At 53.4% G+C, this 26,048-nt stretch overlaps 1 protein-coding gene across 5 annotated transcripts in view; it reads right to left on the minus strand.

Moving 5' to 3' along the window:
* MAEA (macrophage erythroblast attacher) overlaps positions 1–26,048 on the minus strand; it is a 50,334-nt gene that overhangs the window by 17,596 nt on the left and 6,690 nt on the right. For 3 of the 5 annotated variants that reach the window (XM_021938192.2, XM_021938190.2, XM_003890910.3), the window contains exons 2-3: positions 8,037–8,219; positions 4,597–4,800 (exon numbers count right to left, since the gene is read on the minus strand). In XM_021938192.2, the coding sequence (XP_021793884.1) occupies positions 4,597–4,800; positions 8,037–8,219 (387 nt within the window). Of the gene's footprint in view, positions 1–4,596; positions 4,801–8,036; positions 8,220–10,199; positions 10,390–10,476; positions 10,714–26,048 lie in introns of those variants that run through there. The other 2 variants (XM_009202931.3, XM_021938191.2) reach the window with 2 other exon arrangements.

Genomic DNA, 26,048 nt, shown 5'->3' on the forward strand with positions numbered 1-26,048 from the left:
TCCCACAAAGTCTTGCTTTGTTTTGCAACTTAAAAACAAAAATTTTTTTTTTTTGGTGATGGGGTCTCGCTCTCTTGTCCAGACTGGATGGAATGGCAGTGAGATCATGGCCCACTGTTGCCTCCAGTTCCTGGGCTCAAGTGTCACCTCAGCCTCCTGCGTAGCTGCGACTATAGGCACACACTATCACGCCCAGTTAATTTTTTATTTTTATAGAAATGGGGTCTTGCCACATTGCCCAGGCTGGTCTTGAACTCCTGGGCTCAAGTGATCCTCCCACCCTGGTCTCCCAAAGGCCTTGTTTTGTAGTTTTGCTCTAAATTTCAGGAGGTGGCTCCTGGTCTGTCTCCTGCCTCATGTCCCATCCGCACAGCCTGGGGGTCTGAACGCAGCTGGATCTCTCTCACTGAGGGTTTCTCCAATGTCCGGGTCTCTGGTTGTGAGAGTCACAGGAAAGATGTGAGGCCAGCTGGCAGCAGGCTTGTACGCCAACTGAAACTGGAAACCGTCTAAGTGAACCGGTTTTCTGTCTCACACAAAATGCTCATGCTGACTTTTGTTTGTTTTGAAACAGGGTGTCGTCCTGTTGCCCAGGCTGGAGTGCAGTGGTGAGATCTTGGCTCACTGCAGCCTCCACCTCCTGGGCTCAAGTGATCCTCGCACTGCAGCCTCCAGAGTAGCTGGGACCCCAGGTGCCCGCCACCATTCCCAGCTGATTTGAAAAAAATTTTGTAGAGAAGGCTTCTCACTTTGTTGCCCTGGCTGGTCTCAAACTCCTGGGCTCAAGGCAGCCTGGTGCTCTCTTGGGCGGCCTTCCCTGGGCAGCAGCCTTCCTGTCCTGTTCCTGGGCGGCCTTCCCTGGGCGGCAGGCGTCCCGTCCTGTTCCTGGGCAGCCTTCCTGTTCTGTTCCTGGGCGGCCTTCCCTTGGCAGCAGTTTCCTGTCCTGTCTCATCTGGGACCTTCCTCCAATCCAGAACATGTGGGTATTTTCCTAAGTTTGTTATGTCTCCAATTTTGGTGCACAGGAATTTTGGTGCACAGGAATTTTGGTGCACAGGAATTTTGGTGCACAGGTATGAAACCAGAGGTCCCGTGTGGGAATTCCATGGCGCCCCCTACAGGAAGTCCAGGTCTGACCAGTGCAGCAGGGGTTTACATTTCCACAGCCTGGCAGTTCTCCCTCGGCCACAGCAGCACCTTCCCCGGGGCCTCCTAGTGCTGTGGTCGCCTGTGGTCAAAAGCGATTCCTCAATGCCCTTGGGAGCATCTCAGCAGGAATAACTCCTCCCCCGCAACCCAGTCCTCGTGGGCTCCACACACGCCCGCCTTCTTCCATACAGCAGCTCCAGGCCCTCTTTGGGACAGACACGCTCAGGGCGCCCCAACACCTTGAGTCTAGCCTGTCTCATCCTGCTGAGACCTACTCCAGTCGGCCTTAGAATCATCAGCCCTCCCATATCCACCCTGCTCTACGCACCCCTGTGGAACATGCGGCCCGTGCCCACCACAGGACCCCCTTCTTTCACCTCACGCCTCTCTCCCCCAACACAGCACACGTTCCCTGGGGCCAGGGGCACCCACAGCTTATGCTTCAGCAGGCACCACCAGATGTGCTTGGCCACACCCCCACAGGTTCCAAGGACAGTGTGCTGGCCGTGTAGTAGAGGAGAGCCAGGTTATCTGTGAACACACCGAGGGGCTGCCCCAGGCAGCCAGGACATGTGGGCAGCACGGAGCGAGGGCCTGTGCACTGGGGGAAGCCGGGCACATGGGGCCAGGGAGGCAGGTGGGTGGGATAGGCATGACGGACAGGGGCACTGGAGTGACATGTGCTGGCCCCACTGTCAGTCACGTGAGCCTTGGCAGGTGCAGGTGAGAATGCCCTTCCCTGACACCCAGGTGGAGGAAACATGGCACCAGATGGGGGCCACAGGAGCCCAGCAGGCAGCGTGGCAGAGGCAACACAGACGACCTCGTCCAGCGACAAGAATGCTGGGTGCACACTGGAGCAGCTGCGAGTCATGATCTGGAGACCTCAGACACTTGACAAGACCGCAGGGCCGCCGGGGGCACCAGCCCTGGCCACCACAGAGGACCAGTGCACTTTGCCATCTGGCAGATCCACTCACGGAACAGCTGTGACACGTCACATTCACGTCTGTGAACCGAGACGCCACGCTCCAGGGGTGCCAAGAGCGACAGTGTTGCGCGGGTCTGGGCAGGTGAGCACCTCCAGGACACAAGGACTCACTCGCTCACCCTGCCCACTGGGCAGCTGCTCGCCACTCCCCTCCTGGAGAACAGGATGGACACCGCACACACACGAGCAGGGAGGCCGTGCAGCAGCGGGGAGAAGGCACGGGTGGGAGGGTGCCGCTCCACCCAGGGCAGCATCTGAGAGAAGCTGAACCAGGCTCGGGACAAATGCCGAGGACAGGAGCCAGTGGGGGGGGGCCAGGTGGGTCTCTGGGTGAGTCCGGAATGTGGGGCCTGCAGGTGAGTCCAGAGTGTGGGGCTGGGGTGGGTCTGCAGGTGAGTCTGGAGTGTGGGGTCGGGGTGGACGTGCAGATGAGTCCTGGAGTGTGAGGCCGGGGTGGGTCTGCAGGTGAGTCTGGAGTGTGGGGCCGGGTGGGCCTGGGGGTGAGTCTGGAGTGTGGGGCCGGGTGGACATGCAGGTGATTCTGGAGTGTGGGGCTGGGGTGGGTCTGCAGGTGAGTCTGGAGTGTGGGGCCGGGTGGGCCTGGGGGTGAGTCTGGAGTGTGGGGCTGGGGTGGGTCTGCAGGTGAGTCTGGAGTGTGGGGCGGGGTGGGCGTGCAGGTGAGTCTGGAGTGTGGGGCCGGGTGGACCTGCAGAGTGGGGAGGTCTGGAGTGTGGGGGCTGGGGTGGACGTGCAGGTGGGTCTGGAGTGTGAGGCCGGGGTGGGTCTGCAAGTGAGTCTGGAGTGTGGGGCCGGGTGGGCCTGGGGTGAGTCTGGAGTGTGGGGGCGGGGTGGGTCTGCAGGTGAGTCTGGAGTGTGGGGGCGGGTAGGTCATGGAGTGAGTCTGGAGTGTGGTGGGGCAGGCCTGGGGGTGAGTCTGGAGTGTGGGGGCCGGGGTGGACGTGCAGGTGAGTCTAGAGTGTGGGGCCGGGGTGGGCCTGCAGGTGAGTCTGGAGTGTGAGGCCGGGGTGGGTCTGCAGGTGAGTCTGCAGTGTGGGGGCCGGGGTGGGCCTGCAGGTGAGTCTGGAGTGTGGGGGCCGGGGTGGGTCTGCAGGTAAGTCTGGAGTGTGGGGCTGGGTGGACGTGCAGGTGAGTCTGGAGTGCCACAGGGCAGGGGAGCTGGGCAGGAGTGGGATGGGAGTGTGGGGGAGGCTGTGAGCCAGCAGGGCCTGCAGATGGCTGCATGGGGGCGTGAGTGTGGCCCCACGGGCACCTGAGGCCTTGGACTGCAAAATGTGAGGCCGCCTCCAAGGCTGGGAAGGGAGCCTTGTGCTGGGGTTGAATGTGGCCAGGGCTCACGTCCATCATGCCCCAGGTGGGAGCCACACACATGTGGGTGGGATTTAAGCCATGGAAAGAGAAGACCCCTGGTTAGGCAGAAGCAGGGAGGATGTGGGCTAAGGAGCCACGGCAGGGAGTGGCATGGGGGGGAGGCCTGTGGGGCCAGGTGCATGGCCGGGCATGGGCTCGGGGCAAGCCATGGGGCACGCTCCTCTCGCACAAATGCTGCCTGAGAGGTTCTCAAGTGTTGTCATCTTAGTCACATGGAACACGAATGCCACCTTAACCTGAGTCAGCTGAGGCCGTGCACCCACAGCGAGATCTGGACGGGGCAAGTGCGATGGGCCCAAGTGCTGGTCTAGGAGGTTCCAACTGCCCTGGGCCCCCACGGCGGTGGACAAAGCCCGACGGCGGAGGGTGGCCCCAGTTAACCTGGCCCAAAGGTGGAGAAGAGTCTATCAAGGCAGCCGAGGGCAGAGGGCAGCACCGCCCGGTATCTGCTCAGCTGTACCCGTGGAGGGCAAGGGTGCCACAAGTTTCTACAGCCAAACAGGGTGCCGCAGAAAACACGGAAAACGCACTCCGCCTGAGATAAAGGCAAAGCTCTCACAAGGCAGCAAGGGAGCATGTGCCAGTGTGAAACCCAGGGTGCAGGTATCGGGCAGGAAAATCCTAAGCAGGATGTGTGGAGACGCCGCAGGGAAATGAGAAGAACCCGGAGAGCCGCTTAGACACTGACTTTCTGCCTTCAGAAGGCGAAGCCCCAGCTGTGTTTCCACAAAGGGTCAGGGCCTCTCAGCTAGGGAGGAGGCCCTCACCACAGCGCAGACACACACGGGGCTGGGGAGACACACGCACACGGAGGGGGGACACGCACATTGGGGGAGGGGGACACGCACACGGGGGTTGGGACACGCACACGGGGGAGGAGAACACACGCACATGGGATGAGGGGGACACACACACTGGAGGGAGGGGGGACATACGCCCACGGGGGTGGGTGGAGGAGGACGCACACACTGGAGGGAGGGGAACACATGCACACGGGGGTGGGGACATGCACATGGGGGGAAGGGGGACACACACGGGGAGGGGAACACACGCACATGGGCACCCACCTCGATGCCGCTCTGGCGTGCCAGCTTGACGGCCGTGTTGTAGTAGCCGCAGCGCAGCAGGTGCTCCACCATCATGCGGTCCATGCGCTTCCTCTTCCACACGCTGGCCGCCGCGGGCTGGTCGCTGCTGTGCTCTTTGAGGTGCTCAATCCGGCGCTTGCACAGCTTGGCGCTCTCGTCCTCGGCCTGGATGGACTCCACCGCCTGAGCCACACACAACAGAGACCCGGTCAGGACAGGGACGCCCTGCAGCCCTGCGCCAAAGGAGGCCAGGCTGCCCCAACCCACAACACTCACAAGGAGAAAAGCGGGGATCGCGGGACAGGGAAAACCATGCTCTACCGAGTCCGCCGGGCAGCTGTGCCTGGTCCAAGAGCTGCAGACCGAGGCAGTGAAAAACCCACCACCTGGATCTGCAGCTTCTCTGTTAGTTCTGCCTTTATATTAATGTACCCTGAAGCCATGTTGCCAGATGCATGCAACTTTAAATTTGCTATGCCTTTCTGGTTAAACTGTTTATCGTTAGAAGGTGACTTTAAAAAATCTTTCGCAATACTTTTTTCTTAAAGTCAATTGTTAAAAATGAATCGAGCCAGATAGAAACGTTCCAGGCCTGCGCTGCCCAACACAGCTGCCACCGGCCCACGTGGCTGCCACACACTGAAGGGCAGTGGTGCAACTGAGGAACTGAATTCTCCATTACAATTTACCAGCACGCACGGCGACTGACTGCTGGACAGATCCAGGACTCGGGCTGGCTTCCTTCAGCACATACTACGAATCTTGGCTTCCAACTGCTGTGCAGAAATCAGCTGTCCTTCTGTCTGTTGCCCCTTTGGAAGTGATCTTTTGCCCTTAGTTGATTTTCAAATATTTCTTTGTCTGTTTTCTTCGATTCCACCATGTCGGTTTATTTTCACTTACCCTGTGTAGGATTCTGACCTGGTGGTACTCATCAGTTCTGAAACCTTGGTCACTCTCCTGGCACCATCTCTGTCCCCACCCACTCGTGGGCTCTGGTGAAACACACCACAGGTTTCTGTTCTATTCTGTGCTTTACTCTTGCAGCCACTTTGATTTTTCGATCTCTGTGTTTCATTCTAGATCGTTACTTCAGACCCACCCTCAAGTTCACTAATTCCGTCTTTAGCTTTGTCTGTTTGTTAACTGTTAAACTGTTATAGGCAAACGTTGAGTTTTTCACTTTTGTTATTATATTTCCCATTTATTGAAGTTTTAATTCATTTTAAACTCTGAATCTCTCTCTCTTTTTTTTTTTTAGAGACAGAGTCTCTGTGCAGGCTGAAGTGTAGTGGTACGATCTCAGCTCACTGCAACCTCCAGCTCCTGGATTCAAGCGATTCTCCTGCCTCAGCCTCCCGAGTAGCTGGGACCACAGGCGCACACCATGCCTAGCTAATTTTTCTGTATTTTAATAGAGATGGGGTTTCGCCATGTTGGCCAGGCTGGTCTTGAACTCCTGACCTCAGGAGATCCACCTGCCTCGGCCTCCCAAAGTGCTGGGATTACAGGTACCAGCCACTGTACCTGACCAATCACTTTTTTTTTTTTTTAAAGACAGTGTCTCACTCTGCTGCCCAGGCTGGAGTACAGTGACAATCTCTGCTCACTGCAGCCTCGACCTCCTGGGCTCAAGTGATTCTCCTGCCTCAGCCTCCTAAGTAGCTGAGACTACAGGTGTGTGCCACCACGCCTGGCTAATATTTTTTGTACAGATGGGGTTTCGCCATGTTGCCCGGGCTGGTGTCAAACTCCTGGGCTAAAGCAATCTACCTGCCTCGCCCTTCCAAAGTGAGTCATGGTGTCCAGCCTTAAATCACTTTTTATACTTTCTGTTCCCTGCAGAGATTTTTAAACTCTTTTGAGATAGGGTCTCACTGTCGCCCAGCTAGAGAGTGCAGTGGCACAATCATGGCTCACTGCAGCCTTGACCTCCTGGGCTCAAGCAATCCTTCTGCCTCAGCCTCCTGAGTAACTGCTGGGGCTACAGGAGGACACCAGTACCCTTGGCCGTTTTTTTATGTTTTGTGGAGATGGGGTCTCCCTATGTTGCCCAGGCTGGTCTCAAACTCCTGGGCTCAAGTGATTCTGCTGCCTCAGCTTTCCAGTGCTTTCCAGGTGTGAGCTACCACGCCCAGCCTATTTCTGTTCTTTAAGCACAGTAAGGTGTGGCACCTGGCAGCCCCCACCCCTGCAGTCCGTGCAGCCCTCTGTCTACTGTCTGCTGGGTCTCCAACCCACCGTGGTGTCGAGACAGGGTCTCACTGTCGCCCAGGCTGTCTCTGTGCTGCATGTTGGACTTGAAAACTAAGAACCTAAGAATCATCTTATGCCCATATTGAAGGTATTCTCCCCATGAAAGACTCTGAATTGACTCTACCCAGAGCTGGAAGGCACCACCAGACTCCAGCCGGGACCACCTCACTGGAGTGAAGGCTAAGGGTCTCCAATCACCCCAGTCCTCTGAACCTAGGCTGCAACACTGTGTCAATGCCAGTCCACTTCCGGTACACCCCACCCTGAGTGTAATATTGTGGGGTCCCAGCTTCTCTCCACTGGGCCCCACTTTCCTCGGCCTGAGTCATCGGTCCTTACCTCCACCTGGCCTGGCCAACACCCTGGGGGCAACAGCAGTCTCTTGCCGCGCACCTCTGACTCCCTGCCCGCCGGTTCTGGCCTGGTGATTCCTTTCTATTTCATATTCTATTGGGTATTTTTAGTGCGATGTTTCAAGATATCTTTTCCCACTTTCTGGGTGTCTTCAGTGGGCCAGATTAGTCCCAATGCCCGTCCACCAATCCCAGTGACAAGTAACTCCACACTCTCCTTGGAGGTGAAATTCCATCTAAAAATAATCAGGCCAGGTGCAGTCTCACGCCTGTAATCCCAGCTTTGGGAGGCCAAGGCAGGTGAATCACCTGAGACCAGGAGTTCAAGACCAGCCTGGCTAACATGGTGAAACCCCATCTCTACTAAAAATACAAATATTAGCCAGGCATGGTGGCACGTACCTGTAATCCCAGCTACCCGTGAGGCTGAGGCAGGAGAATCGCATGAACCCAGGACGTGGAGGCTGCAGTGAGCCGAGATTGCACCACTGAACTCCAGCCTGAGTGACAGAGCGAGACTCTATCTCAAAAAAAAATAAATAAATAAATAAATCAACCTGCTGTACATCCTGGCCTCCCTGTGGCCTGGGCTCTGGACACTCCTGGAACGAGACAACACGGTCCCTACAGGAAGAGGAAGCTGGCCTGCTCAGCCGACAGTGGCCCCAGAAGGCAAACAGCAGGGAAGAGGGCCCCCAACCGCACCTCCCGCATTCCCACCATAGCAGCTTGCCTGTCTTAGGCCTCAGTTTCAAGACAAAAGGGGTGTCCGTGCCCCCGGCCAAAGAGGGACCGCTGGGCGGGACCAACCTTCCTCTTGAGGACGCTGAGCTTCTCCACCACGCCGTCCAGCAGGCTGACCACGGAGTCCACGGCGGGGCAGCCGCTCAGTGTCTTCTCCAGCTCGGCCACCACCATGGTGACGTGGCTTGTCTCCCGGTCAATGTTCTTCTGAGCGGCGCGAAAGCGTTTGTTCAGCGTCTCGTAGGGCACCTAGAGAGGAAGGAGGATGGTGAGGAACCGCTCCCCTGGTGTGAGCCCCACCAGCCCCACACCGAGGACACACCACGTCTCCTCACGGCACTGTAGAGGCAGAAGTCTCAGGAGGTTCGTGGTCTCAAAGGATCTACTCTAAACCTCAACCAAGACCCACAAAAGCCCTGGTGAGCGGAGAGCCACTCCACATCCCTGGATGAGAAGCAACCCCAATTTTTGCCAAAAACATTGTAAGTGTATGTAGACAAAATATATCCCAAAGTTCATCTAGAATAATGAACAGTCAAAGAAATTTCCAAATAGGAGAGCAGTGACCGGGGCGTGAGGCCATCAGACGGTAAAACACAGGATTGGCCAGTGATCAGCTAGGCTGGTGCAGCCGCAGGCGCCACCACACGAGGCCGGGCCGGGCAGGGACAAGGGTGCACGGGGCGTGGGCTCCACACAGGTTGGGGTTGGGCACAGCAAGTCTCAAACACGCAGCTGAAGCCACAGCGCACAACTCACACCCGCCTGCACGAGAGCATTTGCCTTCCCCACTCATAGAAATCATCCATTCCCTGTGGAAAATAATCTTAACGTCATCGTTAGTCTTCTGTCCCTCTGGAGAGAAGCGCTGCTGAGTTCTTCTCTGCCCGTTCCCTGTGCTCTACGGTTTGAAAGCAGCATGAATGACAGAATCACGCCCCGGCACTCCCCAGCCGCCGTGGCCGGGCTCTGGCAGGAAACACTGCCCGTGGTCGTGGTCCTAGCTGCGCTGGCAGCCAGCAGCTCACCGCACAGCGCGTCAGCAACATGGCCATGCTGCTGCCCGGGAGCAGTGGGCCCAACTCTGCCATCGCAGCTGTGCTGGAAGAAGCGCTCCACCTCTGCCTCATCTCCAGCCGTGCCCAACCATGGGGGACAGACTCTCAGGCACTGCCTGCTCCCCCGGCCCTGGGTGGGCCTTGACCTCGTGTCAGCCACTGTGCTTAGCCGTGAGGTCACGTGAGGAAGGCAGGACTGCAGTGAGGGAGACCTGGACGCAGCTCAGCACGTGGGCTTCCCAGGACTGGGACAGCCAGGGCAACAGAGACTGGACTGGCCTCAGCCAAGGAAGGAGTCACACAGCAGGGGCTCTTCCCCGACTTTCCCCCCGCAAGCAGGGACAGGAGGCGGGTGGCAAGGCCAGCTCTGAGCCATTCCCCCCGGCTGCCACTCCCCACTCAGCCTGGCCCCAGCTGCCCTCCACTCAGACAGCCCCCAGGGCCGACGTGGATCCACCACAGGTGACAGCGTGCACACACTCTCATTCACACCAGACAGCCACACAGGAGGGCATGTAAATGGCAGCCAGCATCACCGTCTGCTACCAAGCAGGACTCACACTTACTGGTGAGCAAATGAGTCTCAGGATGTTGAGAAGGAAGGCAGGGAAGCTGTCAAGCTACCACACGTTTAATCAACTCACAAAGCAGTGACAACACGAGATGGACTCAAAGCCAGGCACCGTGTGTGGCATCCGGAACCAAGCTTGCTGGTGCCACGCGGCCTGGGGGTCCCATCACCCACACTGCCCACCTTCAAGATTTCTCCCAAGGATTCAGCACCGCTTAGGAAAGATGGGAGAAATTATTTTTCTCTGCTCCACATCCAGTGATGGGAAGTCACAGCAGACAGCACTTCAGCTCTCCATAAATACCTGACCAGTGCAAGCAAGCTCAACGAGACCCACTGGGGAAGGCCCCAAAGGCCCCCGAGGCCCTGACACCACAGCCGGACAGCGGCCCGCGCCGCGCGACTCTCCCACTGGAGACCCCATCTGAGCGTGTCCTGCCACGAGGTGGAATTTCTAAAGGACGCAAAGCACACTCAGTCTTTGCTCTGCTATGCGGGGTCTCACACGAGCAGGACAGAAAGTCTTCGCCATTAGACGGACAGACAAAGAGGCACAACCACCCTCGCTCGCACGGAGGAACCCACACAGCATCCACACACCAGCACATTCCAGACCGCCACCAGGAAAGCAAGGCCTCTCTGGACGTCCCTCAGCTGCGTTCAAGTTCTACGCGGGAACGGGGCCTTTCCGGACAGTCCAATTCCTGGAGGGCCATCCGCCTCACCGCGGTGCTTACGCTGCTCAGGCACAGGGCAGAGCTCCGGGCAGCTGATGTGCTGCAGACAGGAACTCCCAGCGCAAGGCAAAGAGGCCCTGCCCAAAACTCGCCACGGTTACGCAGGACGCGAGCATGAAGGAGGCGCAGGAGGGGCTCACCGGGGCCATGGTGTCTTCCCAACTGGGAAGACCCCCACCTCCCTGCCAGTGGCTCTCAGGGTCCACGTCCCGCCGCTTACTCCTCAGGCCTCCCACGCCTCTGCGCACGCTCCTCCCACCTCCCTGCCTCCGCTCCTCCTCCTGCTCCTCCTCCAGCGCTGGCCTGGGGCTACCCAATCTGCGTTCAGGGGATGAGCGCCGCAGACCGCAGACCCTCTCCCTCCTGCGGGGCAGCTGCTGACCACGCCCCCCAGAGACGCCAAGCCAGCCCCGGAAAGCAGCGCCTCCTTTTCCGGGGGACCCAGCACGTGACTCCCGGCCCTAAAAGCTCCCCTACACTGGCCTGAGCCGGCTGGTTAGCAACACCCCCTTCACAGGCTCCTTAAAGGGCATTTGGTGACCGAGTGAGTGGAATTTCAGAAATGCTGAAGACTCGAACTCGAGCCAAATTATCACTCAAGAATGAGGACAAACTGAAGTTACTTTCAGATATGCAAGGGCTGAAAGCTGAACACACACAAACCTTTCTGGGAGAAAAACTTCTCAGAAATATTGCTTAGTGACCAAACACAACAAATCCATGGAGAAAGACACAAGAAACAGCACTGCGGAGAGGAGCCAGCAGAAAATACAGCTCGCCCAAATGAGGACAGGCAACCTAACAGACTGTATCACAAGAACTGTGAAAAGGGGCAAAGCACTAAAAATAGATTCCTAATAGCACAGGCAACAGAGACAAATGGGACTACATCAAACTTAAAAATTGCAGAGCAGGAAAAACCAATAGAGTAAAAAATGGGAAAAAATAGCTGCAATCCAGGATCTGCATATGAAGCTACTATCCCGAATGCACTTTTAAAAACTCCTACAACTCCACAACCAAAGGAAATCTTCAATTTTAAAACGGGTGAAGGACTTAAGACACTTCTACAGAGAAGATAAACCAATGGCCATCTTGCCATACATGACAAGATGCTCCACACGACCAACCACCCGGCAGACCCAAGTGCAAACGTGAGGCATCCCCTCGTGCCTGCTAGGACGGTGATCGCTAAACACCAAAAGCTACGCCATGGCAGGAAGCGGAGCAGCGGGACCCGCATGCAGGGCCAGGGAATGTGCCCGGCACAGTGTGGAGAGCAGCGAGGCAATTCCTCAGAACGTTAGGCACTAGGCTCCTGAGTCCCCAGCAGGCCACGAGAACTGAAGGCAGGGTCCCAGGAGGTATCTGCACAGCTGTGTTCATGGCAGCCACGAGGCAGAAGCAACCCAAATGTCCATCACCAGGGGAATGAAGGAAGAAAACGTGGCAGTCACACGCCACATAATGACATTTTGGTCAACAACAGACCGTACAGGTGATGGTGGTCACATTAAGATTAGGACACTGCATTCTCACTGCATCTTTTCTATGTTTCAACATGTACGATGCAAACCACCACCATGGAACAGCCGCCTGTGGTATTCAGCACAGTGACAGGCTGTACAGGTTTGCAGCCCAGGAGGGTTGTACCACGTGTACACACAGGCTGTACCACGGTGCGAGCATGCAGCAGCCACACCGTCTGGGCTCCTGTACAGGTTTGCAGCCCAGGAGCCACAGGCTGTACCACGGTGCGAGCATGCAGCAGCCACACCGTCTGGGCTCCTGTACAGGTTTGCAGCCCAGGAGCCACAGGCTGTACCACGGTGCGAGCGTGCAGCAGCCACACCGTCTGGGCTCCTGTGAGTTAGTTCGTTCTGCGATGTTCGCACGTGAAGTCGCCTAACGATGCATTTCTCAGAGCTTTTCCATGTAAGTGACACATGACTGTATCTGCACATGTAACGGTTCATTTCAGGCATCAACTTGATTGGATTAGGGATACCTAGAGAACCCGTGAAGCATTACTTCTGGGTGTGCCGGTGCGGGTTTTCCAGAGGAGAGTGGTGGATGAGTGGGAAGATGCCCTCCAGGTGAGTGGCACCATCCAGCCCGCTGGGGCCCAGATAGAACAAGAAAGCTGGATAAGCAATTTCCTCTCCCTCCTGGGGCTGGGACACTGCCCTTTGGCATCGGAACTCCAGGGTCTCTGGCCTTCGGACATTGGGACTTGCACCAGCATCCCCCGGGGTTCTCAGGCCTTTGGCTCTGGACTGAGCCATGCACCAGTTTCCCAGGGTCTCCGGGGTACAAGTCTGCTGGGGGACTCAGCCTCTGTAATCACATGAGCCGATTCCCCAACAAATCCTCTCATCTACCGATATCCAGTATGAGTTCTGTCTCCCTGGGGAAAACTAACACAACACACAGTGGAATAGTATTCAGCCTTTTAAAAGAAGGCAGTCCTCTCACATGCTGTAACATGGATGAATCTTGAGGACCTTCTGCTAAGTGAAAAAAGTCAATCATGAAAAGACAAATCTGCATGACTCTGCTTCTGTGAGGTATCTCACACAGTCCGACTCTTAGACACAGAAAGCAGAATGGTGGATGCCAGGGGCTGGGGTGGGGAGGAGGCAGTTTTGTTCAATGGCTATGGAGTTTCCAGTTTGCAAGATGAGAGGGTCCTAGTGATACAGATGGTATGACGGTACTGTGTGCTTATGGTACAGTGTCTATGCTATAAATGGATAAAGTGGTTGCTGTATAAAATGGGTGATGGCAAATTTTATATATATGTAACATTAATAATGTCTTAAATTTAAAAATGTTAAAAATATTATAATGAATTTTGATAAATGGCACCTGATTGCAAGACTTCTTATAAAGCGAGAGTGATCAAGCCAGTACGGCACTGGTCTGGGAATGGATACAGGGGTCAGTGCAGGTGGGGAACCCAGAAAAGGACCCACAGGCAGAGTCCGTTACATCCAGCCAAGGGGCCAAGGCTGCTGAGGGGAAGGACAGTCTCTGCAACAGCCAGGACAAGGAAGGGATGGCCCTCAGCCCAAACCTCACATCCCCATGACAAGTGTGTCCGTGTAGATCACGGCCCTAAACATAAAAGCTCAAACTGTGAAACTCCTTAGAAGGAAACATGGGAGAAAATCTTCTCATCCTTGAGACAAGCAACAGTTTCTTAGAAGGATATAAAATGCACCAACTGTAAAAGAAAAATCCATCCTCTGAACCTTATCAAAACTAAAACTTCTCCTCTTCAGAAAACAATGTAGAAAATAAGAACATGAGCCACAGACTGGGAGAAGGCCTTCATAGCACACCTGACAAAGGGCTTCCATCTGGAATACAGCCAACTCCTGCAGCCTCAGTATTAGGACAAGCAAACCCCCCCGACCCGTTTGTTTTTTTTTTTTGAGACAGAGTCTCACTCCATCACCCAGGCTGGAGTGCAATGACGCAATCTCGGCTCACTGCAACCTCCATCTCCTGGGTTCAAGCGATTGTCCTGCCTCAGCCTCCCAAGTAGCTAGGACTACAGGCACCCGCCACCTCACCCAGTTAGCAATCCCATTTTTTTAATGGGGAAAAGGTTTGAACAGGAACATCACAAAAAAGTTCTATGAAGGGCAGGTAATCTCTAGGAAGACATGCAACATCATGAGTCGTCCGGGAAATGCAAATTAGACCATGGCGGAAGGCATGATGATGAATTTTACGGGTCCATTTGACGCTGCCAGGTTCCCCAACAAACATTTGGCCAAGTGTTATTCTGGGTGTGTCTGTGAGAGCATTCTGGGACGGGATTAATATGTGAATGGGTAGACTGAGGAAAGCCCACAGCCTTCCCATTGGGGAGGGGCCTGCCCAATCTGCTGAGGACCTGAAGGGAAGGGCAAGGCTGGGTAAGAAGGAACTCCTCCTGTGGGCGGGGCATGGTCTTTTCTGGCCTTTGCACTTGGACTAAAACCCTGGCTCTTCCTGAATCTCCCACCCGCCTGACAGCTTCTGGGTTGTTACCGTCGGCCTTCTTGGTCCTCAGGCCTTGAGACTCAGACTGGAACTACATTTCAGCTCTCCGGGGTCTCCAGCTTGGGACTTAGCCTTGATAACTGCACCAGCCAATTCTTTGTGATACATCTCCTTACGTGCACGCATGTGCACACACACGCACCCACACACACACACCCCCACACGCATGCGCACGCACCCACACGTGCGCACACACTCACATGCACCCATGCATGCGCACACACCACACAACGCACGCACCCACACACGTGCGCACGCACCCACACGCACACGCACGCACCACACGCGCGAGCACACACCCACGCACGCGCACACACCCACACACACGGGCGCCACTGGCTCTGTTTCTCTGGAGGACTCTGGCACCCAGAAGAACAGTTCCAAGTCAAGAGATCGCCACCACATGCTGTGGAGCCGGGATACCTGGACTCTTGCTGGCCGCCGTTCTAATGATCCTTCTGGAAAAAGTGCTTAGTTCTTTAAAAGGTAAAGACACCTACCAGATGACTCAGCCATTCCACTCCCAAGAAAAATGGACATAGAATATCCACATACAGGTGCAGGAATGCTTGTTCACCACAGTTCCAAATGTCCATTGACCAGGATGGGTAAACAAACCGTGGTGTGCCCACACAGAAGAGTCCTCCAGCAATCAGAGGGAGGGCCGTGCCGCCTGGAAGCAGCTGGGCACAGCAGCACACGTGAGCTCACTCACAAGGCACCCTAACCAGGGCCGGGCTCACCTAGTGCAGCGGCTCTCCACAGGGACAACGTGCTCCCCAGAGGACATCTGGCAATGTGTGGAGACCTTTTTGATTTGCCACAATTGGAGTATGGCTGTGAACTGGACAAACCACAAGAGGAAATTAACTGGAACAAAGAAAACCTTATTGAACCACCAAAAGAAATAAAAAACCAAAGACAAAAGTATAGGAAACAGAAAGCAAAATCAGACAGTGAAGACAAGTCCACAGTATTAGTAATCATCATAAATCTGGATGGCTACGGAAAGACAGAAACATCAGTACAAGTTTTTTGTTTTTAAAACATCTCTCAGAAACCGAAGCAGATTAAAAAAAGGATAAAGCCACAAAGCAGTACCATTCAATAGAGTACAACGTGAGCCACATTTGTATAGTTTCATATTTTCTAGTAGCCATAGTACAAAGAAACACATGAAATGTATTTTAATATATTTTATTTAACCCAATTCATCCCAAATACGTTCATTTAAACAACATAAATAATTATCAGGGGCCAGGCGTGGTGGCTCACGCCTGTAATCCCAGCACTTTGGGAGGCCGACGCAGGCGGATCACGAGGTCAGGAGAACGAGACCATCCTGGCCAACATGATGAACCCCCGTCTCTACTAAAAACACACAAAAAATTAGCTGGGCGTGGTGGCGGGTGCCTGTAGTCCCAGCTACTCGGGAGGCTGAGGCAGGAGAATGGCGTGAACCCGGGAGGCGGAGCTTGCAGTAAGCGGAGACCACGCCACTGCACTCCAGCCTGGGCCACAGTGCGAGACTCTGTCTCAAATAAGTAAGTAAGTAAACAATTTCAGGGCCAAGCACGGTGACCCATATCTGGAATCCCTGTGCTTTGGGAGGCCAAGGTGGGAGGACTGCTTGAGGCCAGGAGTTGGAGACCAGCCTGGGCAACATAGACATCCCTGTCTCTACAAAAAATATACAAAATAAAACAATAATAAATAATCATTAGACATTTCACATTCGTTACCCTCTTGGTACTAAATCTTGGAAAGCCAGAGTGTGTTTTACATTGAGAGCACACGACGATTTGGACCAACGACATCTCAAGTACTCGACAGCCACATGGGGCTCCCAGAAGACACGCCGGTGAGGTTAAGGAAACTGGAGCCACACTACCAACAGACGAGGAGGGTGTGTGGGGTTTGACGGGAGCAACAGAACCTGGGCCTCACCCTTTGACCCAGGTACTCTACTTCTGTGGACCCAGACTAAAAATTCCCCACTCCTGTGTGCAGAGCTACACACCATGGATCCCGCTGCCCTGCCGGAACCCGCCCCGGCCGCCCCATCGGACCCCCCTGCCCTGCCAGCATGGTGCAAGCATGCTCTTCAGTTGTCTATTAAGCTGAATCATACAAAAAATCCCAATGTCATTTTTTATTTTACCAATTTTTACTGATAGAATTCACAGGCCATACAATTCACCCTTTTAATGTGTACACTTTAGTAGTTTTTAGAATAAGCACAAGGTTGTACAAATCACTCTTTACTTCCAGAAGATTTTCATCACTCCAAAAAGGAACCCACTAAAATCCCCTCAGACCCAGGCAATCAACCACCAACCGATTCCATATAAATGGAATCTCATGGGATGTGGACTTTCGTATCTGGCTTTTCTCACTTAGCATGTTTACCAAGTTCACCTGTGATGTGGCATGCAGCGACACCATTCCTCTTCATGGCGGTCTTCCAGGGTATTCATATACCTATTTGTTTAGGAATTCACAAGTGATGGACTTTTGGCTGCTATCGAGAAGGAGATGGTATTGTTTTTGTTGTTTTTTTTTTTTTTTGAGACGGAGTCTCACTGTTGCCCAGGCTGGAGAGTGCAGTAGCGCGATCTCAGCTCACTACAACCTCTGCCTTCCAGGTTTAAGCGATCCTCCTGCCTCAGCCTCCCGAGTAGCTGGGACTACAGGCACACGCCACCAAGCCCGGCTAATTTTTTTCTTTTTTTTTTTTTTTGTATTTTTAGTACAGATGGTGTTTCACCATGTTGGCCAGGATGGTCTCAATCTCCTGACCTCATGATCCACCTGCCCTGGCCTCCCAAAGTGCTGGGATTACAGACATGAGGCACCACACCCGGCCCAAGGATGACATTCTTAAGAGTTTCTACTGCTCTTGGGGATAAGCTGAGGAGAGGAACTGCCAGGTCCTATGGTAACTCCGTGTGTCACCTGAAGAACGGGCAGGTTGTTTTCCGAGGTGGCTACGTGTGAGGATTTCAATTCCCCACATTCACACACCCAACAACTCGCCATTGATTTTCCTACAGCCCTTCTGGTGGGGTATGAAGCAACACCTCACTGTGGTTTTAGTTTGTATTTCCCTAAGGATTAATGATGTGCTTAGTGGCCATTTGTGTATCTTTGCAGAAGTTTGCTAAAATTGTGTGCTCATTTAAACAATGTCTTCTTGGCCAGGCACAGTGGCTCACGCCTGTAATCCCAGCACTTTGGGAGGCCAGGGCAGGGGGATCACGAGGTCAGGAGATCGAGACCATCCTGGCTAACATCGTGAAACCCCGTCTCTACTAAAAATACAAAAAAAATTAGCCAGGCATGGTGGCAGGCGCCTGTAGTCCCAGCTACTCGGGAGGCTGAGGCAGGAGAATGGGGTGAACCCGGGAGGCGGAGCTTGCAGTGAGCTGAGATGGCGCCACTGCACTCCAGCCTGGGCGACAGAGCGAGACTCTGCCTCAAAAAAAAAAAAAAAAAAAAGTTTTCTTTTGCCTTTGTATTAATGAACTAGAAGAGTTCCTAACCTATTCTGAACACTAAACCCTTAACAGATATATGACTGGCAAAGATTTTCTCCCCGTTCTGAGCAGCTGTCTTAGTCAGCTCGGGCTGCTGTAACAAATATCACAGACTGGGCGACTGAAACAGCAAACACTGATTTCTCACAGTTGTGAGGGCTGCATGTCTGACCTCAAGGTGCCAGCATGGTGGGGTTCCTGGTGAGGACCCTCTTCCTGGTGATGTCCTCACGTGGTCCTTCCTAGGTATGTGCATGCTGAGAGCGCCCTGTTCTGTCTTCCTATGAGGACACTAATCTCAGCACTGGGTCTCTATCCTCGTGACCACCTTCAAACCCAATTACCTCCCAAAGGCCGTACCTCCAAACCCATGGCAGGTTAAGGTCTAAGCACATGGAGCTGGAGGGACTTAGACACTCAGCACACAGCGGTAGTCTGCAAAACTTCCTCAACAGTGTCCTTTGAAACACAACCTTCCCATTTTAATCGTCCAATTTACCTATTTTGTGAGTGTGCGTGTATGTGTATGTTTTAGGCATTGTAGCTAATAAACCACTGCCTCATTCCACATCAGGAAAATTTACATCTTTAAGAGCTTTATAATTTTAGGTCTTACATGTAAGTCTGACCCATTTTAATTTTTTCATACAGTGTGTGAGGTTGAAGTCCAACTTCATTTTTTGCTTGTGGAGATCTAGGTATCTCAGCATCACTTGTTAAAAACACTATTCTTTCCTATCTTGGCAGCCTCGCTAAAAATCAATTCCCACGAATGCACGGGTTCACATCTGGACGCTGATTCCACCCTGCTGATGTGCATCGACCCCACTGCCAGCACCGTGCAGTCTTCATCACCACGGCTCCATGGAAAGCGCTGAAGTCAGGAAGCGCAGGCCTCACAACTGCTTTCTCAAAGATGGCTCCTCGCATTGCCACATGAATTTTCAAAACAGCTGTCAATGTCCACAAAAAGGCCAGCTGAGATTTTGACACAAAAATCTATTGAATCTGTAGGTCAACTAGGGGAGTATTGCTGTCTTAATAACAGTAAGTCCTATTTCTAAGTATCTTATTATTTTGGTGCTGTTGTAAATAACATTTTAATTTCCTTTTTGATCATTTCCAAGGCAAAGAAATATAACATATTTTTACTTATCTTATATTGTGCAATCTTGACGAACTAGTTTATTAATACTACCAGTTCCCAAGCGTATTCCTTAGGAATTCCATATAGAAGATCATGTCATCTGCAACTACAACTTTACATTTTCTTTTCCAGTCTGAATGTCTTTTATTTATTTTCCTTGCCTAACTGTCCTAGAGCCCCCAGGATGATGCCAAATGTAAATGGGAACTGACATCTTTCATCTTGTTGCTGTTCTTAGGAGGAAAGTGTTACTGTTTGGCATGAAGCAAGATGTTGTTAGCTGTGGGTTTTCCACAGATGCCCTTCATCAGATTGAGGAAGTTCCTTTCTATTCCCAGTTTTTTCAGGATAGGAGTGTTTGTATGATGAAAAGGTGTTGGATTTTGTAAAGTGCTTTTGTTGCATCTATTGAGATGATTAGGTGGTTGTTGTCCTTCATTCTATTAATATGATACATGACATTGATTTTCATGCATTGAACCAACCTTGCATTTCTGGGGGAAATCCTACTTAGTCCTGACACATAATCCTTTCTATATGTTACCAGATTCAGTTTGCTAAGATTTTGTTGAAGATTATGGCATCTATTTCTTTCAACTGGAACGATTGTCTGTGGCTTTGTGATGTATTTGTCTGGTTCAAGGTTATATCAAGATGATACTGGCCTCACAGAAGGAGTTGGGATGTACTCCCTCCTTAACTGTTTTTAGGAAGTGTTGGTGTAAATTCTTTTTTTAATGTTTAACATAATTCATCAGTGAAACCATCTGGTCCTGGGCTTTTCTTTGTGAGGTTTTTTGTAGTAACCACCTGTTATAGGTCTATTCAGTTATCACTTTTAACTTACAAAAATAACAACTATATATGGTTCAACCTAATATATTTTTCCTTCTACACATTTTGTCTGTGTCCCTTGTCCAATGCTTATTTGTTTTTATTTACTTATTCACTTACTTATTCCTTCATTCACACAGGGTCTCATGCCGCTGTTCGGGCTGGAGCCCAGTGACACAATCATAGCTCTCTGCAGCCTTGAGCTCCTGGCTCAAGTGACCCTCCTGCCTCAGCCTCCCAAAGTGCTGGGATTACAGGCATAAGCCACTGTGCCTGGCTTGGTATTTGCTTTTAAATTCTGGTTCTATCTTATCTGGTTATACCAAATAATTAAACTTTTATTTATCACATCTCCCCAATTTTTCCTAAGTAATTTGTTGCATTACAGCTTTTTACAATCACAGGATTTCTCAACTTAGCGAATGTTAAATTACGTTTTCTCCAGTACATCTTCCCCTTCGGTGACTCAAAGAAGTAATCCTCCCTGATTTCGTCACTGAAACAGAATGTGGCAAGCAGCATGAGTGGAGACATGCGTGAAACGCCTGCACCTGCTTGCCCGCTGCCCCCACACTGTGCCATCAGCTTCAGGATGTGCTTCCTCAAACCTTCTCCAGCCTTTGCCGTGCTTCTCTGACGGAATTCGCTGACAAAAAGAAACGCATTTCAGTGTGTCATCATCATGTTTTCACCAACACAGGAAGGAAGAATTTCCCCAATGGCATGAGGCTCTTTGTCTTTTGCAATTAACCATAAGAGGTTTCTAAATAGTGATTACGAAGCTCATCACAGGGCCAGAAGTGCTGGATTAAGCCCTGGGTGGCAGTTTGCATCACCCTCCATCCTGGAGGGCCCAGTCTCATGTTCTGGTGCAGGGCATGTAATCACGGTGGCTTCCTGCCATCCTGAGCTAATCTCCCCAAGCACAGCACATACCCTGAGGGAGGCTCACAAAGGACAAAAATGCTTCGAATCCCCCAAGAGGCTTCTTGAAAAAAATGACACTTCCAGTCAACTTCTGAGGGGATGTGACCAGATTGACGTTGCGCCCTACAAAGTTCACGGTGGGAAGCGCACTGTTGGCCCTGAGCTCCGCACTCCCAGTGAGGCTCAGCCTTAGCCAGCTGCTTCCTTGCAGGAACCTTTTTAAGCCACTGATCCATCTTGGAAAGGGTATGCGACCTGTGACAGCGGCACACACACACACAACGCAGCACCAGACTCGGAAGCCAGCAGCGTGGAAGAGCCAGGGCCGTGCCCCACGCAGTCCAGTGCCCTCATTCCCGGGTCACTCTCTAACCAAACAACACACAGACCACAAGTAGGTAGGAATGTCAGTTCATATACACGACATTAGCAGAGCTTCCTTCCTCACCTCTCCGTAAAATATTTCAAAGGAAGCCAGCTGTTCTGCCACAAAGTCACGACTTTGGTAGTTACACACCTGGCTGTTGTGTCTGGCAGGGCCCAGCCCTTCTTGGTGTCCCTTTCATTATAAATAAGAAATGTTTTATCAAACACAAAAGGAGCAACATGATATCATTACGGTTTCATGCAGAAACACGGCATCCTCTGCTAGTGCCAATCTTCCTTCAGGCCTTTACTGAAATAGCACCGTGGCAGTCAGGCTGCCTGCTAAGGACACTGTTGGATTGTCTGTTTCTGCTGCTTTGGGTTATGGTGAATGGGATGTGTTCTAACTGGCTGGCGGTGGTATAGAGAACAGCGATTGGGTTTCATGCACTTACTGTGTGCCCTGTTATTGTGCTGACTTTCTCAATGATAACATTTACTTCTATTTCAATTCTTACTGCTTTAGACAGAATTGCCAAAATAATATTTAATATTATTTTGCTCATTTGTTAATTGGAAAATTGATTTCTTCTCTATCCTCCAAAAGAGCTTATAATCCCAGTGGTCAGAAACAGGCAAATACCATATGTGAGACAGCAGTCATGACTCAGGAGGGAAAAGGGCGGAAGTGGGAGATGCCGGGGCTGCGGTTTCAACAGTGGGGTCAGAGAAGCTTCACAAGGTGACAGCTCAACAAAGACTGAAGGAGGTGAGGACATGGGCCCACGGACACTGGCAAAGATGGAAGGAGATGAGGACATGGGACTACGGACGTCGGCAAAGACTGAAGGAGGTGAGGACATGGGACTACGGACATCGGCAAAGATTGAAGGAGGTGAGAACATGGGCCCCCACATCGGCAAAGATTGAAGGAGGTGAGGACATGGGCCCACAGACATCAGCAAAGACTGAAGGAGGTGAGGACATGGGACCATGGACATCGGCAAAGATTGAAGGTGAGGACATGGGCCCACAGACATCTGTGGGAGGAGTGCTCCAGACAGAGGAGGGTGGCACTAAAACCCTGGGCTCAGCATGCTGGCCTGGCTGAGCGGCGGCAGAAAGGCCACTGGCCCAGCGCCCTACAGGGCAAAGGGCCTGGGAGCCACTGTAACAACCCTGGCCTTCATCCCCAAGACAGGAAACTCCTAGAACAAAAGGATGACAGGATCTGGCGCTGGGGCAGCTGGGGTGGGCATGGGCAGAGCAGGACCAGCCAGAAGGCTATTCAGTATTCCGGAGAGAGATGCGACTTGAGCCGCAGGGGCAGAGAAGAGAAGAGCAGCAGCAGCTGGGCCTGGGCATGTCCTGACGCCAAGGTGGAGGGGACAATGGGCTGGGCATGAGCTGTGACAACAGAGGCGTCAAGGCCAACCTGAAGGTTCTGGCCTGACCAAGGTAAGGGAGACTGGTAGAATTGGTTTGGGCAACAGGTGTTAAGATGAAAAGCTCAGATCTAAATATGCCAAGGAGCTGGGCGTGGTGGCTCACACCTGTTATTCCAGCACTTTGGGAGGCCCAGGAGGGAGGACTGCTTGAGACCAGGAGATGGAGACCAGCCTAGATAACGGAGCGAGAACCTATCTCTACAAATAAAAAAATTAGCCAGGCATGGAGGTAGGCGTCTGTGGTGCCAGTTACCCGGGAGGCTGAGGCAGGAAGATCGTCTGAGCCCAGGAGGTCGAGGCTGCGGTGAGCTGTGATGATGTCACTGCACTCCAGTCTGGGTGCCAGAGTGAGACCCCATCTCTAAAAATAATAATAATTTTAATGCCAAGGTCCCTTGCCAAGTGGGTATGTTTTATGGGCTACTGGACACAGGGCTCTGGGGCTGCGAAGATACCTGCCTGGGAGTCATCAGTATACACAGAGGGTCCTAAGAGTCCACTAGACCCTGTGAGAGCACCAAGGCAGCAGCACTCACAGCAACACCCAAGGCCAAGGACTGAGCCCGGGGAAACGCGAGGATGGTGCTCTAGGAGCCCGAGGGGGTGAGCTGTCTTCTAGCCCCATGAGAGGTCGAGATGGGCAGCAAGAATCCAGCATGGGTCTCAGCAGTGTCTTGAGGTTACCTGGTGCCCCGGCTATAGCACTGCGATGGGGCAAAACCAGATGAGAAGCAATTCCAGAGACCCCAAGGCAGGGCCGGCTCAGAGAGAGGGGACCCATGGGTTCCGCCGACAGTTAACCAGAAGACGGTGTGTGCCTCTTCAGGTCACAGGGACGGGGCAGGGGGTCTGGTGCATGAACAAAGGCTGGCCTTGGGTGGAGCATAGATGACATATTCCCAGTAATGGGAAGGAGACAGTGAGCGCAAGTGGGCAGGGAAAAGACAGGGCCAAGCCACAAGCACAGCACAAGGATGGGGGCAGGCGCGGGGGGCTCATGGAGAACAGGTGGCATATGGAATAGTACCTGGTGTACAGGGTGCTAAAATGCCTCTAGAAGCATGGCCATGCTGCCAGGCAGTACTCGGCACCCACTCCAGGCCAGCAACCAGGTTCCTCAGCAGTTAGGTGCGGCTTCTGTGGCCAGTGCAGGGGCCTTTCACAGCGGGGTTTCCATGCTGGAATGTTCTAGAACAATGGGAAGGAGAAAAGGGCAGGGGCTGGGGCTACATTGCAAAGGGTGGAGGGGAGGCAGAAAGGAAATGCAAGAGGCTGACCACACCCAGATGAGGGCACAGGCTGTGAGACCAAGACGTACTCTGGAACGCGGCAAGTGGACAAAAAGTGAGAGGCAAAATTTAGGAATTTCCCAGACAGACGGGGTAGAAATTGGTTGGGCCAACAGCCATTGACTGTGACTCCTGTGCCAGGCACTCATGCGTGTGAAGTGAACGACGACAAAGGCCAGCCCCTGCCCTCACAGAGCAGATGCTCTAAAGGAGACGCCCAACCAAAGCACAGACAGATGCAGGCGACCACGTCAGACTCTGACAGTGCTGCAAAGGAAACCAGGCAGGCAAGGGACAAAGGGCAAAAGGAACCACATCCCAATTTTATTTAGGGCATCAATGAGCCCACACTCAGGCGCACACTCTCTCTCCATACACACACACACACGCACGCACACATACACGCACACATGCACACGCACACACATACACGCACACACGCACACATACACGCACACACACCCACACGCGCGCACACACATACACGCGCACGCACACGCGCGCACACACATACACACATATACACACGCACACGCGCACACACATGCACGCACACACATACACACATATACACACGCACACGCGCACACACATACACGCGCGCACACACACACGTATGTATTTTTTCAGGCTCCTTCTAAGCTAGAAATGGCCAGCCCCACGCTCTGGGTAATGAGCTGAAGGCAAACACTCGAGAAGATCTCTGCTAAGGGCCCATGCAGGGAGCTGGCCACGCAGGGCGGCACTGTTCCCCCTGACCCTCCTCCTGGTTGCGAAGGCTGCAGCCCCAGCAGCCATCGTGGACTCAAGGATAAACGTGAGAAACAGAAATGGAGAAAACCTCCAAGTTCTGGGCTGTCACTGAACAAGTACCAGGGGAACATCACTGTCAACTGACTTGGGAAGGCTGGCTTAGTAAGGCAGGTCTGGGGCTTGTCTGGGGCTCCAAGGCCAAGATGCAGCATTTCGTTTTGCGCCTGGAATCGTATCTTTGTGAACTGCCTCCCAGACATGCGGAGAGAGCTCCGGGAGGTGACTACCCGAGATGGCCTCAGGGAGAGGCCTGGGGAGGGCAGCAGTGTGGGGACAGGAGCATGGAGACCGTCTGTGAAGCCACACGACCTCTGGAGGGCTGGCTGGTGACATAAAAGAACAAAAAGCCCCCAAGACTAGAGAAGACAGTGCAGGCATGTGAGGACATGCAGCGAGGGGTGGGGAGAGCCCAGAGGATGGTGTCACAGGAAACAAGTGAAGGGAGTGTCTCAAGGCAGTGGGGTTCGCTGTGGACTGACCACTTTCAGGAGCATCATCCTGTCCTCAAGAGGAGCATTTGGGTGGAATGTTGGGGGGCAAAAACCTGATTGAGGTAAAACAGGAAGAGAGACATGAGGAAGGGGCAGAGAAAGGGAGTCACAGCTGGAGGAGGACATGGGGCAAGGAAGGGGTTTGGTTCACGAGAAGAAGACTGAAGAGCCATCTGCACACCAGGGAGCCGCACAGCCAATGGGAAAACCAACCAACAGGAGAGGGAGAGCCAAGTGCAGGAGCAGCCGCAAGGCAAGGGCACAGCGCAGATGGAGGGGAGGGGACGCAGCACAGGTGAGGGGAGCACAGGCATGGGTGAGGAACGGCACAGGCATGGGTGACGGGGGTGCAGGTGAGGAACGGCGCAGGTGGGAGGGCAAAGGCGCGGGTGAGGGCAGCACAGACGCGGGTGGGGGGGCACAGGCGCAGGTGAGGGGGCACAGATGAGGGTGGTGCAGACGCAGGTGAGGGAGGAGTGGGTGAGGGGGCACAGGCATGGGTGAGGGGCACAGGTGAGAGCAGCACAGGTGAGGGCAGTGTATACGTGGGTGAGGGGGCGCAGGTGAGAGGGGCACAGGTGCTGGTGAGGGGGGCACAGACGCAAGTGAGGGGAGCGCAGGCGCAGGTGAGGGTGGCACAGGCGCTGGTGAGGGGATGCAGGTGAAAGCAGTGCAGGTGAGGGCGGTGCAGATGCAGGCCGGGGCAAAGGTGCAGGTGAAGGCAGCGCAGGTGAGGGCAGTGCAGACACAAGTGATGGGGCAAAGGCGTGTGTGAGGCGGGCACACAAGCGGGTGAGGGGGGCACAGG

Source organism: Papio anubis, chromosome 3 (genome assembly GCF_008728515.1).
Source record: "Papio anubis isolate 15944 chromosome 3, Panubis1.0, whole genome shotgun sequence".
Lineage (NCBI taxonomy): Eukaryota > Metazoa > Chordata > Mammalia > Primates > Cercopithecidae > Papio > Papio anubis.